The sequence below is a fragment of the Oryctolagus cuniculus genome, chromosome 1, assembly GCF_964237555.1.
Source record: "Oryctolagus cuniculus chromosome 1, mOryCun1.1, whole genome shotgun sequence".
Lineage (NCBI taxonomy): Eukaryota > Metazoa > Chordata > Mammalia > Lagomorpha > Leporidae > Oryctolagus > Oryctolagus cuniculus.
In genome coordinates this window covers 211,056,036-211,073,689 of record NC_091432.1, presented here as the reverse complement: position 1 = coordinate 211,073,689, position 17,654 = coordinate 211,056,036, and the positions used below count along the sequence as shown (strand labels likewise).

At 39.7% G+C, this 17,654-nt stretch overlaps 1 protein-coding gene across 1 annotated transcript in view; it reads right to left on the bottom strand.

Annotated features, from left to right (window-relative positions):
- Nucleotides 1-1,360: 1,360 nt before the first annotated feature.
- The window catches only part of RAD23B (RAD23 homolog B, nucleotide excision repair protein), a 49,199-nt gene continuing 32,905 nt past the window's right edge, over nucleotides 1,361-17,654 (bottom strand). Inside the window, exons 6-10 of the mRNA XM_002708127.5 lie at nucleotides 15,477-15,604; nucleotides 13,415-13,550; nucleotides 11,110-11,237; nucleotides 10,199-10,372; nucleotides 1,361-3,774 (exon numbers count right to left, since the gene is read on the bottom strand). Of these exons, the coding sequence (XP_002708173.1) occupies nucleotides 3,661-3,774; nucleotides 10,199-10,372; nucleotides 11,110-11,237; nucleotides 13,415-13,550; nucleotides 15,477-15,604 (680 nt within the window). The 3' untranslated portion in view covers nucleotides 1,361-3,660. The remainder of the gene's footprint in view (nucleotides 3,775-10,198; nucleotides 10,373-11,109; nucleotides 11,238-13,414; nucleotides 13,551-15,476; nucleotides 15,605-17,654) is intronic.

Here is a 17,654-nt window from a genome sequence, read left to right as displayed (position 1 = left end):
CTCCTTTCCACAGTGCAAGCCCTTCCTTGAGGGACTACTGCTTCCAAGCCTAACTACACCAGGACACGAGGCTCTCGACAGCCGTCATTCTCTCCCACCATCCTTGCGGTTCCCAAACCTTCACAGTGCTTCCTCCTACCAAGTGCAAGCCTTTGCTCCCTGCCTCCTTGTAAGTGCCCGTCCCATTTCTAGCTACTCAGTCCTGGCAAATGCACATCACCCAAACAAGTCCTACACTCTGCCCTCTGTGGATCTACTCATTCTCTGCCAGCAGTGGATATTTTTCTTCCCAATGCTCTAACCTTGACTCCAGGGCCATCTGATATTTCTAAGGCTGCGGTTGATCTGTCACTATGTCATCTGCTTTTCAGTGTACTCAGTGACAAATTTTATTATTTTACTCTAACAAGGAACAGTATAGCGACAGCCTAGCTTTTTGAACAATGTAGCAATAGCAGAGTAATTTCAAGACGGTCATTTAGAATCACTAGGCTAGTGTGTCAGACACACAACGCACCTTTCTCTGAAAGGAGAAACTAGAAGTGTTACTATATAGAAACTTAACTAAAGCCAAGAGTCCAAAAATGCCAAAAAGGACTACAGAACATCATACAATTTTACATATGATGGACTAAATTTACAAATTTACAGGGCTGGCAAACTTTTTTGGTAAAGAGTCTGATAATTATTCAGGCTTTGTAAGCCATGACAGCTACTCAAAATCAATTTTTTTTTTTGTAATACAAAAGCAGCTATAGACAATATATACATAAACAAGCATGGCTATGTTTTTCAACAAAACTATTACAGACACTGAAAAGTGAACCACCATTTTCACTTAACAATTTTTGTTTCCTAGAACACTTAAACGTAAAGAGCATTCTTAGCATCTGGACCAGACAACAGGAGGTAAGCAAGATTTCACTCACTGAGGTTCAGAACAAAGTGGAAAATTCACAGGGGAGGATATCTGAAACCGGCACCCAAACCTCATGGCTGCAGAACTTACAAAGCAGACTTCCTTAGGAATGCCGCATTCCCTGGAACTGCTATTGGGGGGGGGGGGGGGTGTAGCTGGAAGGAGGTGTTGTATCCGCCTCTCTGGCTGGCTACTTTAAGACAATAATGGAAAAACCCAGAAACTCTAGTGCAATCTCTAAAGCACTCATGAACCTTGATTTGCACTCCATGAAGTATCCCCTCTCTGTGTTCATGTGTCAGCTGAGCAAAGAACCAGTGCCTGGCTTGCTATTATGCTACATTCGTACTGAAGAAAAGTATTGGTGATAGAGAGATTGTCAATTTTCAATCTAAGATTCTAGCAAACAATCACTTAAAAAATGAGAAATGCAATGCTGGATGTATTGAAAATATTTTATAATCAAATCTCTAGAATCTTGGCCATCTAGTACAGGAAAAATTTATACGGTGGAACACTTCAGTATTTTTAAACAAAAAGAAATATTTGACTAGAGGATGGCACAGAATTTCACAAATATAAACTTTAGCTTCCTCACATTTTCCACAGAGCAACTGAACAATTAAAAATTCAAGAAATAGATGACAGTATACCGTGAATGCAAAATTCCAAAGTCAAACAGCCACTTACATTGAGATTTAGCAAAATCTATTTGTAAATTAAACAATAACAGCAAAAGGTACCAAAAGCCCATTTCTTGTATGGTGCCTCAGCTGAGGTACTGTAAAGAATGATCAAAACTTGGCCTGAGCTGTCTTCTGGTAATTATCAATTCTATCTGTAGTTCCGTTGTCCAAGGACAAATGCTCCATGTCACCAACTTCTGCTGTCACTTTCCAAAGAAGTGGCTGCTGTTTGTTTCCAGTTTTCACAATGCACTGAGCAATAAAGTAGCACATAAAAACTGTCACAAAACAATTGAGTGTATTCCATTATCTGACCAGAAATGTCACCCCCTTGCCAACTCATTGCCTTGAAAGATGAACATCTTTATGAATCCTCATCTCATTCTCGAGACATTATGCATAATTCATTATAAAGCAAACAGGTAACACGGAGTCCAAAAGCTTGCTATGTTTATGAAATAAACACTTAAAAATTAAACATGATACACTGCGAAGGAAAATCAAGAGTTTTGTTTATTTTCATAAGAGACAGGTTATGAACGCATGATGTAAAAGCTGAAAAGCCACCACCAAACTGTGCTAGGGACACTGCAAGAGAATATACGCAGGGAAATATTTGTGCAAATTCATCTTAATATCAGATGGCAGAAAAAAAATATTTCCTTAAATAGACTGTTTATACTCAGGAAAACAGATTTGATAAACTGAACAAGTAGGCACGGCCCCTCTCATGATGAAATGACAGTGCCAATGGAGAGTCCAAAGAAAAAAACTGAATTTGAAAAAAAAAATTCCAAATAAAAACCAACACTGCTATTGCGATCTTTCTTTTAATACGCCATGAGATATCTTGATTGTATATTTTCCAAAGTACTTTCCAGTCACATCTCCCAACCCTTCCAAAGATCTCACCAGTCTTCAATGCAATTAAAATGCTGGCTTACAGTTTTGTCTATCTTCTCTTTTTGAAAGCAGTATAATACTAATGACTTTAATGGTAATACATTCTTATCTAATAAAGCACAACATTTACAAGTATCAGAAACCCAGTTTTGAACATTTGTATTAATCCTGAACCGGATCAGCATTCTGTGGGTTTTTTAAACAGGCAGTAGTTTGGCTTATGACTTGTTCCTAAACACATTTCTGCTGAACAAAGGGGAAGAGAGAGGAAGAGTGAATGCTGCATTTCTCCATTGGCCCCGAAAGTGCTAATTTCACAAAGGGATACACCAAAAGCAAACATGCAATGGTTGTTTTAAAACTTTTACTGCAATATAACAATAGAGTAAACAGTAATTAGACACCTACCAATTTTTCCCCAAAACAAAACAAAACAAAAATGTAAACAGGAAAATAACTCTGCCTATACTTGTACAGCTCCTCAAATCATGTTAGAAGGGTCTCACATTCAACTCAATGATCAGCAAATTTTAAAATAGCAGTAATTATTTTCATTTTTAAGAAAAGGTTCCCTTTCTTCCCCTCCCCCACCCCAGGTATTTAACATGGAAGATGGGCTTTCTTACATATTAATTTTATACTTATGTGAAGCAGCAACAACCATCAATAACTTGGCATTTCTGTTTGTAGTTGCTCCAAAATTTTTTCAATTTCACAAAGCCATGAATCCAGTGTTGCCATGAACAGAGAATGAAATTCTAGGTAGCAAAGACTCTTTCTGAAACTGATGTTAAGTCAAAGAAATATAAAGCAGGGCATTACACTAAATTTCTGGATCTAGTACACTAAAAAGAGTGAAACCTAGGAAAAGTTACCTACTGCTTTATCGAAGAAATAAAGACCTGCAAAAGCTGATTTTTTGGTTGTATCCTATTTTACACACTGTGTGGATCTGCAGCATCTGCTACTTGAAGCAGACATGCACTGTATTTATCCCTGCCCTGTATCCTAGATCCCTCCCTCCCCACCCCCAACCATCTACTACCGTATACCAAGTATTGTGGATATGAGCCCAAGTCATCCCAGACAAATCCAGTGAACAAAGTTAGTGTAATGCACTGGTGTGAAGTGTGAGATACAAAAGAGTCCCTTTCAATCTTCATCAAAGTTCTGCTGTAGAAGAAAATTGGCAGCCAAATTCTCATTCTTCTCACAAGCAAAATATGCTTGTATCACAAGTCCTTCAGGAAATCCTAATGCCTTTAACTGTAAGAAAAGAAGGAAAATATATAAATCACTGGGACACTAAAAATGAAGTTAACTAATGCGATATAAATACATAACCTTACAGAAACTGCTACCTCCAGCGAGTTTTAGTATATTATCATGGAAGACAGGATGAAAGCACCTGTAGGAGTCTACTTTTCTTTTCATACTTGGCAAAAGCAAACATGTCTTATTTGCAAAAGCCAATCCTTAATCTGAACCATTACTCTCTCTCTTTTTTTAAAGATTTATTTTATTTATTTGAAAGACAGAGTTACAGGGAGAGGTAGAGACAGAGAGAGATGTCTTCCATCCGCTGGTTCACCCCCCAATTGGCCGCAACGGCTGGAGCTGCACCCATCCGAGGCCAGGAGCCGAGAGCTTCTTCTGGGTCTCCCATGCGGGTGCAGGGCCCCAAGGGCTTGGCCATCTTCTACTGCTCTCCCAGGCCACAGCAGAGAGCTGGATCGGAAGAGGAGCGGCCAGGACTAGAACTGGCGCCCATATGGGATGCTGGCTCTTCAGGCCAGGGCTTTAACCCACTGCGCCAAAGCGCCAGCCCCAAACCATTACTCTCAATCTCCTTATTCAACACTTCATACTAAAAAAACAAGTGATCAATTATTAACATTACAAATTATATTTTGAAATCAAAACACATAGCATTCTATTTTTATCTCCTTAACATTTATATCATATTAAATGGTGAGAGCAGCTACGTAATTTCACCTTCCTAGTATGTTACAGAGGCTTTCCATCATCTCAACTACCTTATATTTGATTACCTCCAGAAATGATCTTTAACAACTGGGCAAATATGTAATTCAACACAAATAACTTCATCCATGAAATAAGGAAACACAAAAATGAGTTTGTTATCTAGGTCTTTCCCAGATTAAACCTACACTAGTAAGAACACATAGGGCAAAATTCAATTACATGCTTTTACAAGACACCTATTTTATACTCAAGCCACAAATATGCTCAAAATGAAAGGGTGGAAAGATAACATGCAAAAAATAACCAAAAGAGAGCTTGAATAGTTGGTTATATTTACTCAGAAAAAGTAAGTCTTTAAGATAATATTACTGGGGCCAGCACTGTGACACAGTGGGTAAAGCCACTGCCTGTGGTGCTGGCATTCCACATGGGCGCTGGTTCCAGTCCCAGCTGCTCCACTTCCAGTACAGCTCTCTGCTATGGCCTGGGAAAGCAGCAGAAGATGGCCCAAGTACTTGGGCCCCTGCACCCACATGGGAGACCCAGAAGAAGCTCCTGGCTCCGGATGGGCACAACTCCGGCCATTGCGGCCAATTGAGGAGTGAACCATCGGATGGAAGACCTCTCTCTCTGCCTCTCCTCTCTCTGTGTAACTGACTTTCAAAATAAATAAACCTTTAAAACAAAAAAAGATAATATTACTACAGACAAAGACATTTTATGATTTTTTTAAAGGAAAGGATCAGGAAAACACAACATTTATAAACATATATAACAACAAGGCCCCCCAAATACACAAAAAACTGAAACCATCAAAGGGAGAAACTGACAATTCAACAACAATAATTAACATCTTCAATATCAACACTTTCAATAACAGGGGCTGGTGCTGTGGCGAAGTAGGTTAAAGCCCCTGTCTGCAGTGTGCAGTTCAAGTCCCGGCTGCTCCACTTCCAATCCAGCTCCCTGTTAATGTGCCTGGGAAAGGAGCAGAGGATGGCCCAAGTGCTTGGGTCCCTGCACCCCACCCACATGGGAGAACAGAAGATGGAAGACTTCTCTCTCTCCTTTTTTTTTATTTTTTTTATTTTTTGACAGGCAGAGTGGACAGTGAGAAAGAGAGACAGAGAGAAAGGTCTTCCTTTGCCGTTGGTTCACCCTCCAATGGCCGCCATGGCTGGTGTGCTGGGGCCAGCCCACCGCGCTGCTCCGATGGCAGGAGCCAGGTACTTCTCCTGGTCTCCCATGGTGTGCAGGGCCCAAGGACTTGGGCAATCCTCCACTGCACTCCCTGGCCACAGCAGAGAGCTGGCCTGGAAGAGGGGCAACCTGGACTAGAACCCGGTGTGCCGGCACCACAGGTGGAGGATTAGCCTAGTGAGCCATGGCACCGGCCATCTCTCTCTCTCTTCTTCTCTGTGTAAACTCTTTCAAATAAATAAAACAAATCTTTCTAAAAAAAAAAAATATATATATATATACAACAGCTGGGCAGAAGGCCAACAATGCAGCTAAAAACAGATTTGACTAGCACACATTCTCCTCAAACCATGCTATGCCATAAACAAATCGAAGACTGAAATTGTATTATGCAACGTATGTTCTCTGACCACACTGCAATAACCTTAGAAATCAATGGGAGGAAATTGGGAAAGTTCATAAATGTGCAAATTAAAACAATCCTAAACAACAAATGGATCAAAGAAGAAATCACAAGAGAAACGAGGAAATACTTGAGAAAAAGGGGAACAATATCCAGCATAATGAACTTACGGGGGGCTGCTGCGACAGCAATGTTTAGAGGGATGCTTAAAGCTACAAACATCTGTATCAATACAGATATCCAATAACCTAATCTCCCATCATATCAAACCAGAAAAAGGAGCAAACTAAACCCAAAGCAAGCAGAGGAAAATTAGAGGAAAAAAGATTAGACAGGAAATAAATAAGAGACTAGGAAACTAACAGAGACTCAATAAAATCAAAGGTTAGTTCTTTTAAAAAAGGAGTTAGACTGATAAATCTTTTATTTTATTTTATTTTATTTTTTTGACAGGCAGAGTGGACAGTGAGACAGAGAGACAGAGAGAAAGGTCTTCCTTTGCCGTTGGTTCACCCTCCAATGGCCGCCATGGCCGGCGCGCTGTGGCCGGCGCACCGCGCTGATCCGATGGCAGGAGCCAGGAGCCAGGTGCTTCTCCTGGTCTCCCATGGGGTGCAGGGCCCAAGCACTTGGGCCATCCTCCACTGCACTCCCTGGCCACAGCAGAGAGCTGGCCTGGAAGAGGGGCAACCGGGACAGAATCCGGCGCCCCGACCGGGACTAGAACCCGGTGTGCCGGCGCCGCTAGGCGGAGGATTAGCCTAGTGAGCCGCGGCGCCGGCCTCTTTTTTTTTTTTTTTAAATGTTGGAAGATACTTTTATTTTTTGACAGGCAGAGTGGACAGTGAGAGAGAGAGACAGAGAGAAAGGTCTTCCTTTGCCGTTGGTTCACCCTCCAATGGCCGCCACGGCTGGCGCGCTGCAGCCAGCGCACCGCGCTGATCCGATGGCAGGAGCCAGGTGCTTCTCCTGGTCTCCCATGGGGTGCAGGGCCCAAGCACTTGGGCCATCCTCCACTGCACTCCCTGGCCACAGCAGAGAGCTGGCCTGGAAGAGGGGCAACCGGGACAGAATCCAGTGCCCCGACCGGTACTAGAACCCGGTGTGCCGGCACCACAGGCGGAGGATTAGCCTATTGAGCCGTGGCGCCGGCCAAGACTGATAAATCTTTATTTAAACCCAACAAGAAAAAAAGAAATCTGAGAACTCAAACTACGAAAACCAGGAATATACGCAGAAATAGTACTACTTTTTGTAAAAATAAAATCCTTAGAAGAATAACCACAAAACTTCCCTAAAAGAAAAGCCAAGGCACAGATAACTTTACTGGTGAATCCTATCAACCTTTTAAGGAAGATTTAATATCAATTCTTAATCAAACATGCTATGAGAAAAGTGCAGTTCAATATTCATCACAAACAGGGATGTGAAAATTCTCAAAAAACTGCTAAATCACTAAATTTAGAAAATACAAAAAAGTGTATACCATGACAAGTGGGATTTATCCAAGGAATGCATGGCTGGTTCAACATAAAAAATCTATCGATGTTAATAAAGCACATTAAAAGAACAAACCAAGAGGCCAGCGTTGTGCAGTGGGTTAAGCCACCACTTTCGACACTGGAATCCTGCACTGGAGCACCGCTTCCAGCTTGGCTGCTTGGTTTCCAGTCTAGCTCCCTGTCAATGTGCCTGGGAAGACAGCAAAGGATGGCCCAAGTACTTGGCCCCTGCTACCCATGCAGAAAACCTGGATGGAATTCCAGACTCCTGGCTTTTGCTGGCTGTGGCCATTTGATGAGTAAACCTGTGGATAGGAAATGTTTTCACTTTTTCTTGCTTATTCTGCCCCTCTGCTCTTCACATAAATAAATAAATCTTAAAATAAATAAAAAATAGGGGGCTGGTGTTGTGTTGTAGAGGGTTAAGCCATTGTCTGTGATGCTGTCATCCCATATGGGCACTGGTTTGAGTCCCGGTTGTACCACTTTTCATCCAGCGCCCTACTGATAGCCTGGGAAAAGTGGCAGAGGATGGCTCAAGTGCTTGGGCCCCTGGCTTCAGACCAGCCCTCTCTGACAACTGCAGCCATCTGGGACGTGAACTGGTGGATGGAAGATCTCTCTTTCTCTCTCTGTAATTCTGCTTTTCAAATAGGGGAGGGAGGGAGGGAGGGAGGGAGGGAAGGAAGGACAGGAAGGACAGGAAGAGAGGAAGAAAGGAAAAGACAAAACTATATGATTATCTCAATACAGAAAGGCACTTGACAGAATCCAAAACTCTTTAATGACGAAAACATTCAATAAACTAGAAATAGAAGGGAACCTCCTTAACCTGACAAAGGGCATCCAGAAAAAACCACAGACTGAATGCTTTCCTGTAAGATCAAGAACAAGACAAGGATGCTGGCCCTTGCTATGTCTATGTACCAATATACTGAAGGCACCAGATAGGGCAATTAGACAAGAAAAAGAAATAAAAGGCATTCACATTGGAAAGGAGGAAAACTATCTCTATTTTCGCTATAGAGCATCCAGAACAAATCCTAAGGAACACACATATAAATTCTTAGAACTAGCAGATGAATTCAGAAGATTTTAAGATTTGAGATTAGCATACAAAATTAAAGTGTATTTCTATATACCTAGTAATGAACAATCCCATTCATAATAGAATCAAAAAGAAAAAAAATTTACGAATAAATCTAACAAAGGCAATGCAAAAATTTTACAATGAAAACTACAGAACACTATTGAAAGAGATTATGTAAAACATAATAAATGGAGACATTCCATGTTCACGGCTTGGGAACACAGTATTATTAACATTTCAATACTCCTCAATTTCATTCACAGAATAAGGATAATCCCTACCAAATCTCGGCCAGTTTTATTGGGGGGGGGGGAGCAATTAGACAAGCTGATCCTAAAACTGATACTCAGTGGCAATGGGTACAAAACAGCCAAAGCAATCTTGGGAAAGAATAAAACTAGAAACACTTGACACTTCTCAATTTCAAAAGTTACAGAAAGCCACAGTAAACAAGACAGTGAGATACTAGCCCAAGAATAAACAGAAAAACCAATGGAACTGAAAAGCTAGACACAAACCCTCACATTTATGATCAATTGATTCTCAACAAGGAGCGAAGACAATGTAATAAAGGAAACATAGTTACTTTTTCAACAAATGGTACAGGGGCAACTGGCTATCTATATGCAAAACAATGAAGTAGGGCCCCTAACACCTCCTATCATATATAAAAAAAATAACTAAAAATGGACTGTAAACCTATATGCAAGAGCTAAATACTCTTAAGAAAAAGTTAGGAGTAAACCACACAACCTAGGTTTAGGCAACACTAGGTACCAATACCAACAGTACATGTTTAAAATAGGAAAAATATAAACAACACATAAATCAAACCAATAACCCCAAATTCAAAAGAAAATTAGTCACTACAGAACAAGTGAGAAAAGTACTGTTTACTCACTTGGGCATTTAAGGGGGGAGGGGACCAGCTTAAATACCTTTTAGGAAACATAACTATAAACCCTGACCACTCTTATATATTATATATAGTATATATAGTATCATAAACAAGGACAAATTATTATCTAGATGACTTTGCTACGACAGGGAAGTGTTATGATCCTCTGACCAATCACAAAATGATAAAAACCAGGTGTCTGCAGTGCCACAACCTGCAATGGTCAACCTGATAAAGATACAAAGTGAAACAGGATAGCTAGGTCCTGATGTTCACAGTGAAATATAAATTAAATAACTGGTAATTTAGAATTGGGTATATTTTAAGATACTTTTTCTTAAAGCTTAAAGTTTTAAAAACACCAGTGAAATTTTTGTAGTACCCTGATGTATTCACATCTGTTTCTTCCAAGACTGGCGAATTACTGCTAGACCCTTGATTTTGCAAAGGACCAGACTATCTGACCACAGTCCCTTGACAAAGTTCTCTTTGGCTCTGTAGTGACAGAAAATACTCTGGATCTGCTCTAGCTAACAGTAGCCCAAAGTGACTACTGAGCATTTGAATTGTGGCTAGTGGAACTCAACATCTTTAGCTTTACTCAGACTCACCCTTTCTATAGCTTCTTTTTCCTGAGGTGTTACTTGAATGTAATTCATATGACCACTTCCAGCTTCTGCAATTCCTGCGTTGCCACTTCCACCTCCTCCTCCTCCTTGACTGCCAGCTTCCTGAACTGGTTCATTTAACATCTGAATAAAATGCTCCTGGTGTTGGCTAATTTGCTGTGGTGATTTGAAGGGCAGAGAAAAACAATACATTGATATTAGTTACCTCAAGCAAAACAGAAATTTTAAACACAAATCTGTAACTGCAACTGTGATACTTCAGAGTAATTCTGTCTTTTACAGATGTACTTATGTACTATTAACAAAACTTGTCACTTCTGAGTAAGGCAAATAGTGAACAGCAAATCTAAATTCTTATACCTAAACACTGTGCCTTCCTCATAAAATTAGCTAAAATACAATGGGAGTATAAAATATATGTATTTCTTTTTTTGTAACTTCCACACGAGAAGGCAGTACAATACTGTAGAAAACTCTAATACTTGGGGTGATCTGAGTATCAAAAAAGCCTACAGCTTTACTTTCTAAGAGGCAATGATCTTTAGGTAATAACCTTGGGGAAAGTGATTTTAAAAAGTTAAACAGTTTCTTCGTTAAATAGCTTCTCAGATTCTTTAATATGTTAATGTACATTGGGAATCTCTAAGAAGGAAATATAAAATGTTTCCCAAACTTATTAACTGATTTAAATTAACACAACCTCTATACTTTAGTACAAATGCAACTCTTTTCAGTATACCCTTCTAGAACATAATATTCTACTGAGTGTAGGCTGGAAAGATGGTCTAACTATTCTCAAAGAGTCAGTGGGGAACAGGAATAATCATAGACCATTTCAAAATATAATACACTCTAGGCCCCACTTTCTAAATTAATACTGATTAAAGAGTCACCTGTAGTAATTGAGGATTCTCTCGACCTATCTGTTGTAGCAATGCTGGAAGCAGGGAGGGATTCTGTTGAATAATTTGTCTCATCTGTTGAAACTGAGGTTGATTCCGTAAAAATTCAAGGGGATGTCCTAAAATACACAAACACATTTTTAAACAAAAGCAATAAATATAAAATAGCTTTAATCATACAGTAAGACTGCAAACACTCAGTTAAAATTTCGAGTTTTCAAGAGTAATAAAAACGGTACAAACAGTGAAATTTTCAAACTATGTATAAGTCTTACACTGCTGAAATCATTCTGATCAGCAAAGCTGGAGAGTGCAGAACACTGTAGGAATCAAACTTCCCTACAACTGCCTAGGCACTCAATAAAGTCCAAAACTACTAAGAACTTGTGCCTTGCTTGCGTTCAATGAAAATAAAGAGTACTAAAAGTTGTTCCTGTTGCTCATAGGTTCCTATGCAACAAATGTAGCAGGACTGACAAAAACAAAAATCTCACTTTGTAATACACTTATGAGTCTCTTAATGATGGGATACTGTCTGAGAAATGTGTAGTCATATAATTTTGTTACTGTATGTTCATCACAGGATGGATTTATACAAATTCAGATGGTTATGCCATCACTAGATGGCATGATCTTATGGCATCAATGTCATAAATATGTGGGCTTTCACCAATTAAAATGTAATCATGTGATTCACAAATCTTTGAGGTAACTAAGATGCAAAACAACCTAGTGTTAACACATCTAAAGTGCCTTCATCTCAGATCCCTTTACAATAGTCAAAATTAATACCAAATGAGGCACAAGATACAGAATTTGTGACTCTCGGAGTGCTGGTCCTTACCTCCTCATGTTGTATGAAAAATATGTATATAAAATTGTTCTTGAGGTTACTAACAAGATGAGATTTTTTAGATATTGTCATTTCCTAAATTACTGAGGAAGAAATCTTTCAAACTGAATTGACCATAACACATGGCTATTTATTTTGTTTAACACTAGTTTTTTTTTTTAAGGTTTACTCATTTATTTGAAAGGCAGAGTTACAGAGAAATGCATACGCAGAGTCAGAGAGAAGTCTTCCATCTGCTGGTATACTCCCCAGATCGTGGCAACAGCCAGGACTGGACCAGGCCAGAGCCAGGAGCCAGGAGGTTCTTCCAGGTCTTCCACATGGGAGCAGGGACCAAAGCCCTTGGGCCATCCTCCGCTGCTTTCCCAGGGGCATTAGCAGGGAGCTGGATGGGAGTGCAATAACCAGAATGTGAATTGGCACCCATATGGGATCCTGGCACAGTAGGTGATGGCTTAACCTTCTATTCCATAGTGATGACCCCTTAACATTAGTTGTATAAAAAAAAATGAGATTGAAAGATCAAGTTCTCAAATATATGCCAAATGGGAGAGCACCCCAAATCTGAACCAGAGTCGTGGCCTTCTCTTTCCATGATTGTGCTGAACCTAAACAAAGGACAGGCCTGTCTTCTGGAAGAGGCACTTAAGGACTGCTGTCAATCCGCAGTGACTACCTTGATCAGAGTTAGGAAATGTATGAAGAAAAATTGCCTCCTTGAAATTAACAGTTTAGATCACTTACCAACATACGTAAGAAAGAATGAAGAACACTTTGTAATTCCTGGGCCTACCATGGGCTCCAAGCTGTGCTCTGCAGTTAAGACTCAAGGCAATTGAATGGGTACTGACAAGTAAAGGAGACAGTTAAATGCAAACTGGGAAACATCTTTTCCTTAAAATAAACTAAAAGGGATATGCCCATTGACTAAACTACAGCAGTACTGATGTTTAATATAAGCAAGGATACCTTTTACATCTTCTTGGTAGAATTTCTTTTGGGCCTCTTTCTAACATTAGTGAATAGAAATATACAAGGAGCTGGTACTGTGGCATAGTGTGTAAAGTGGCTGCCTGTGACACTGGCATCCCATATGGGTGACAGTTTATGTCCCAGCTGTTCCGCTTCTGATCCAGCTCCCTGCTAACATGCCTCGAAAAGCAATGGAAGATGGTCCAGTGTTTGGGCCCTTGCCACCCAGATGAATTCCTGGCTCCTTGCTCAGCATTGGCCTTTCCAGCCATTTGGGGAGTGAACCAGTGAATGAAGATCTCTTTCTCCAACTCTCTCAAAATAAATCAATCTTTTTAAAAAAAAAAAAAAAAAAAAAAGGTGATATGAATGCACTGGGAATGAACCTCACCCCCAAAACATTTCTGATTAAATCACTGCATACTAAAAACTCAGGGGGCATTTCTTCCCCCATTCAGGACTCTGCTTTACCTCCAGAACTAGTTGTCGTCGTCGTCGCAGTTGTAGTTGCGGCACCTGCAGCCACTGCTGAAGACTGAGGAGCTCCGGTACCAGCTGCTTGCGGGGGCTCAACCACAGCCTGACTTTCTCTATCTCCAGGAATTCCCTACAACACAATTTCCAAGCTTTAAAATACCCTATCATGCAAAATTAGTTAAATATTAGAGAAAAAGACTTATGGTCTATTTTAATATCCTTGTCTAGTTCCAACACATCAAACAGATGTCTATTCGAATTAAAAATCAAGGACTAAAGAGCATTAAGCTGCATGAATTAAAATCAGATTAGAAACGACCTAGGCATGATGTGGAAGAAGCCATAATGTGGTAACAGAAGGCAACACTGTCCAACAGAACTTCACACGATGAGGGGAATCTTCTCCTAGCTGTGCCTGCACTCTCCTGTAAGATACCTAACAGTCATAAAAGCTCTCTGTCATTTTAAATTGAACAGAACCAAAGTTTGTGTGCTATATTGCATTAGTTAATTTTCTAACTACTTAGACACTTTCATCAGCTGTTGCTCCGTGATAAAAAGGATCATATTCGTAATGCCGGTCTTAAGTTCATCCAGAGAAAAGTTTTAGATGCTCACTTGACAGTTGTGAAATGATTCTAGAAAGAACAATTACTAACAGACAAGTCCAACAGACAGGTGACCACAAGGACCAGGCAGGAGGGTCTCCTCTACTAAGCCACAGTCCTGAGAAAGCATCATCCAGAAAGTGCAACAGAAGCAATTTTTAAAAAAATACACAAAACTGATCTAAAGAAGCTGACATAACATTTAGGTGATGCTTTCTACTGAGTCTGCTCTATCTGTTATAACTATTGTCTAGCAGAAGTTACTGCAGCTTAAAACTGCACTCACTTTCGTGACTGTATCTTGATGTACATGATTTACAGGCTTCTCTTCTACAACCATTTAAAAAAATCTTTATTAAATTTTTGCTGATTTTGGGAAAGGCAAAATGAAGGAATATTACAACTGGAGTAAGAGAGCACAAATGCTTCCATTTGCAAATAAACCAGAAGCCAATCTCATTCAAAATAAAGAATGAACAAGGTAATGGCTGCCAGAAAATTAGCTGTTAACTGTAGGCAATGCAAACAGTTTTGAGAGAGTTCATCAATTCTAATCCTTTCATGAGTTGTTACTAAGCACTAACAGGCTACACAGATAAAAGGTCTTGAGTTTCTGTCAAGTTCCCAAACAGGTTTGTTAACTAACAAGCTACCCATCACTGCTGCAGATCTACCTCTAATTCTCTCAGGTGGAATTACAGACTCTTACTATGGAAATGAGCAACACTTCTTCTATCCATTCACTTTCACTTGAACAAACACTAAGTCTATTAAAACAAACCCAAAAAACCCAAAACAAACAAACCCACTGGAAATTGTTTCATGAACTCATTTCTATTATTTACATTATCAGAGTTGATGCTACACAGTAGTTTTAAAATCCAGTAACTTTGGAAACAGTGAATCATTTTTTTGTACCTCAAAATCTCACATACAAATCTGATAATATTAAATTAATGCAGACAGAATTCTAAATCAGGTACTACTCAAAGTTGTTCCATTAAAAAAAAAAAAGGCAAAGTAGATCTGTTTAGGGGCTCCACAACAATTATTAATCCAACAGGACTGCTCAGTTACAAACGAATTTCATAGATAAACAAGTTGCCAGCATTTAAAGATAACTACTGAAATGTTAGACCATTCAATCAACAATTAATTCCTCTCCCCAACACACCAACTGGGCTACAGGGTACTTTCTCTAACTGGACAGCTAATTTCACAACTAATTTAGTCATGTTGCTTTCTAACTAAAAACACATCAGAATTTTTTAGAAAATATTTTGTCAACACAAAATACTGACATATTTGAAAAAATAAAAGCATTATATAAATTATCTAGTATACATTATTCTTCTCCAGTGAATTATTAACTTGTCACTTAAAATCCAAGTTTCTTGAGATTTTATCTTAAGCAATTTGAATGAAGAAAAGTAAAATATGTTTCTTACCATTAAAAGATACTCCACAGCTCTGTCAGGGTTGTTGAAACTGGCTCTTAGGGCTGCAATTACTTGCTCTCGTTCATAGCCCATTGACATGATCTCAGTCACCATATTCTCGTAAGACTGACCTGTCACTAAAGAGACAGGGGAAATTTTCTATATACTTCTTGACTTTATACATGCTTATGCTTTAGCCACTACTGTGCTAGGGTTACAAAGATAAATAGCAGGACAAATAATATCATTTTTTATAGCATGGAGATTAATGGTTACCTAAAGACATCCATGTCCTAATCCCTTGAATCTACAAATATGTTGTTGCACAGTAAAGGAAAATTGGGGTTATTCATGAAATTAAGTTTGCTTATCAGCTGACTTTAAGACAGGCTCAGCATAATCACAAGAAAAGGGAGACAGATGAGAAGGTCAGAGAGGACAAACAGTAGGACCAGAGATGCTGGTGCCAGAACCCAAGGTATGAAGGAAGCCTCCAGAGGATGGAAAAAATAAACAAATTCTTCCCAAATCTCCAGAAAGGAAAGCAGCCCTGCTGACCCCATGATTTCAGCCCAGTGAGTCCAGTGGCAGGTCTGTCTACCCTAGTACTGCAAGGTAATACATCTGTGTTGTTATTATACCATGAAGTTTGGGGAGTATAGTAGCATTAGAAAACTAATATGCCTCATAAGTACAAGAGAAACACCAGGTACAAATTTAACAAAGAATTAGGAGGATGTCAGGGAAGGTAACCTGTGAGAAGACAGATGAATCTAGAAAACATAGAAGGGGCTTTTTAAGCAATCAATTGTGATGTGGAAGTTTGCAGTTTTCATTTGCCATCTTGTGTTATCACCAACACAGTGGATAAAAGGAGGCCAGGAACTAGAAGGTGAAAATCTCATACTGCAAAGCCCAATGCCTTAAGGACTACTACTATTATTCTCCCAGTAAGTCACTTCTCAGAGGCTCTCTCCAGTTCTCCATTGAGGGTGAAGACTTAACTTGCTCTTCAGAAAACAGCACACAACACTCAGATTTGCTGCAAGTAACCTTCCCCCATAAACAGACCTCACTAAATCAATCTTTTTTTGGTATTCTAGGTACTACTGCCATTCTCCCCATCTCAAAGAGCTGGACTTGATTATCCTACTTGCCCTCTCTGCTTTATTATCCTCACATTTCCTTCATGTCAGCCCAAGACACACCACACTCCCTTGACCTCATATCAATTCCTCTTTCAGGAAGTGGTTCATTTATCTGCTTTCTTCCTTCAAAGCAAGAGCTGTCCACACCTGCTATCTCCACATTTCCTCACTTTCCACTCACCTCTCAACTAACTCTAATAAAGATTTCCTCCTCAAGCCTATCACGCCATTATCTGTCTTCCCCTATTCAACAAATGGTACCTCTAAGCACTCAAGGGCTGCAACCAGAAACAGTGGTTTTAACCCTTTCCCCTCCTTCCACATCTAATCTGCCAGCTTATTTATTAGGTCCCATCTGTAAATTATATCCCAAAATGCATCTAGCTCCTTTTTCTGCACAGCCATTACTCAAGAACAGCCTACAGACAACCTCCAGTCTGGACTACAGCCTGCTTCCACTCCTGCCCCCGTACCTTCAACCCATTCTTCAGCCAGTTGCAAAAGTGAACTTTACAAAAAAGAAAACCTCATCTCACACCCTCAGTGATCCTCCACCACATTGGTCTCTGGACTATGTCAGCAAGCCCCATCTTGTCTCTCCAGAGTCTTTACATGTGCCAGCTGTGTGGCCAGTTCCTTCACACACTTCAGTTCTACATTTACCAGTTATAGGCCCAGGCAGGTGCTGCTAGCCACCGTGCTTTGTTTTCCTTTTGGAAATTCCGTGTTCTTCACAGTTACTGTGAGTTGCCATTTATTTTCTGTTTCATATTTTTTCTTTTCCCCACCTGAATGCAGGTTTAGCCATACAGGGGATCGTGTCATTTTGCATCAGTTTCAAGGGCACTCGCTATCTACTGAATTATGACTTTTTTTCTATACAATTTTTTTTTTTAAAAAAAGGTATTTAATAGCTGGAAAAGAAATTTAAGTGTCCTTGAGCAAATTAAGCATTTATATATCGCTTAATGACCTGCTACGGTGTGGATGTGCATTATCTCCCAAAGTTTTATGTGTTAGATGCTTGTCCCCCAACATG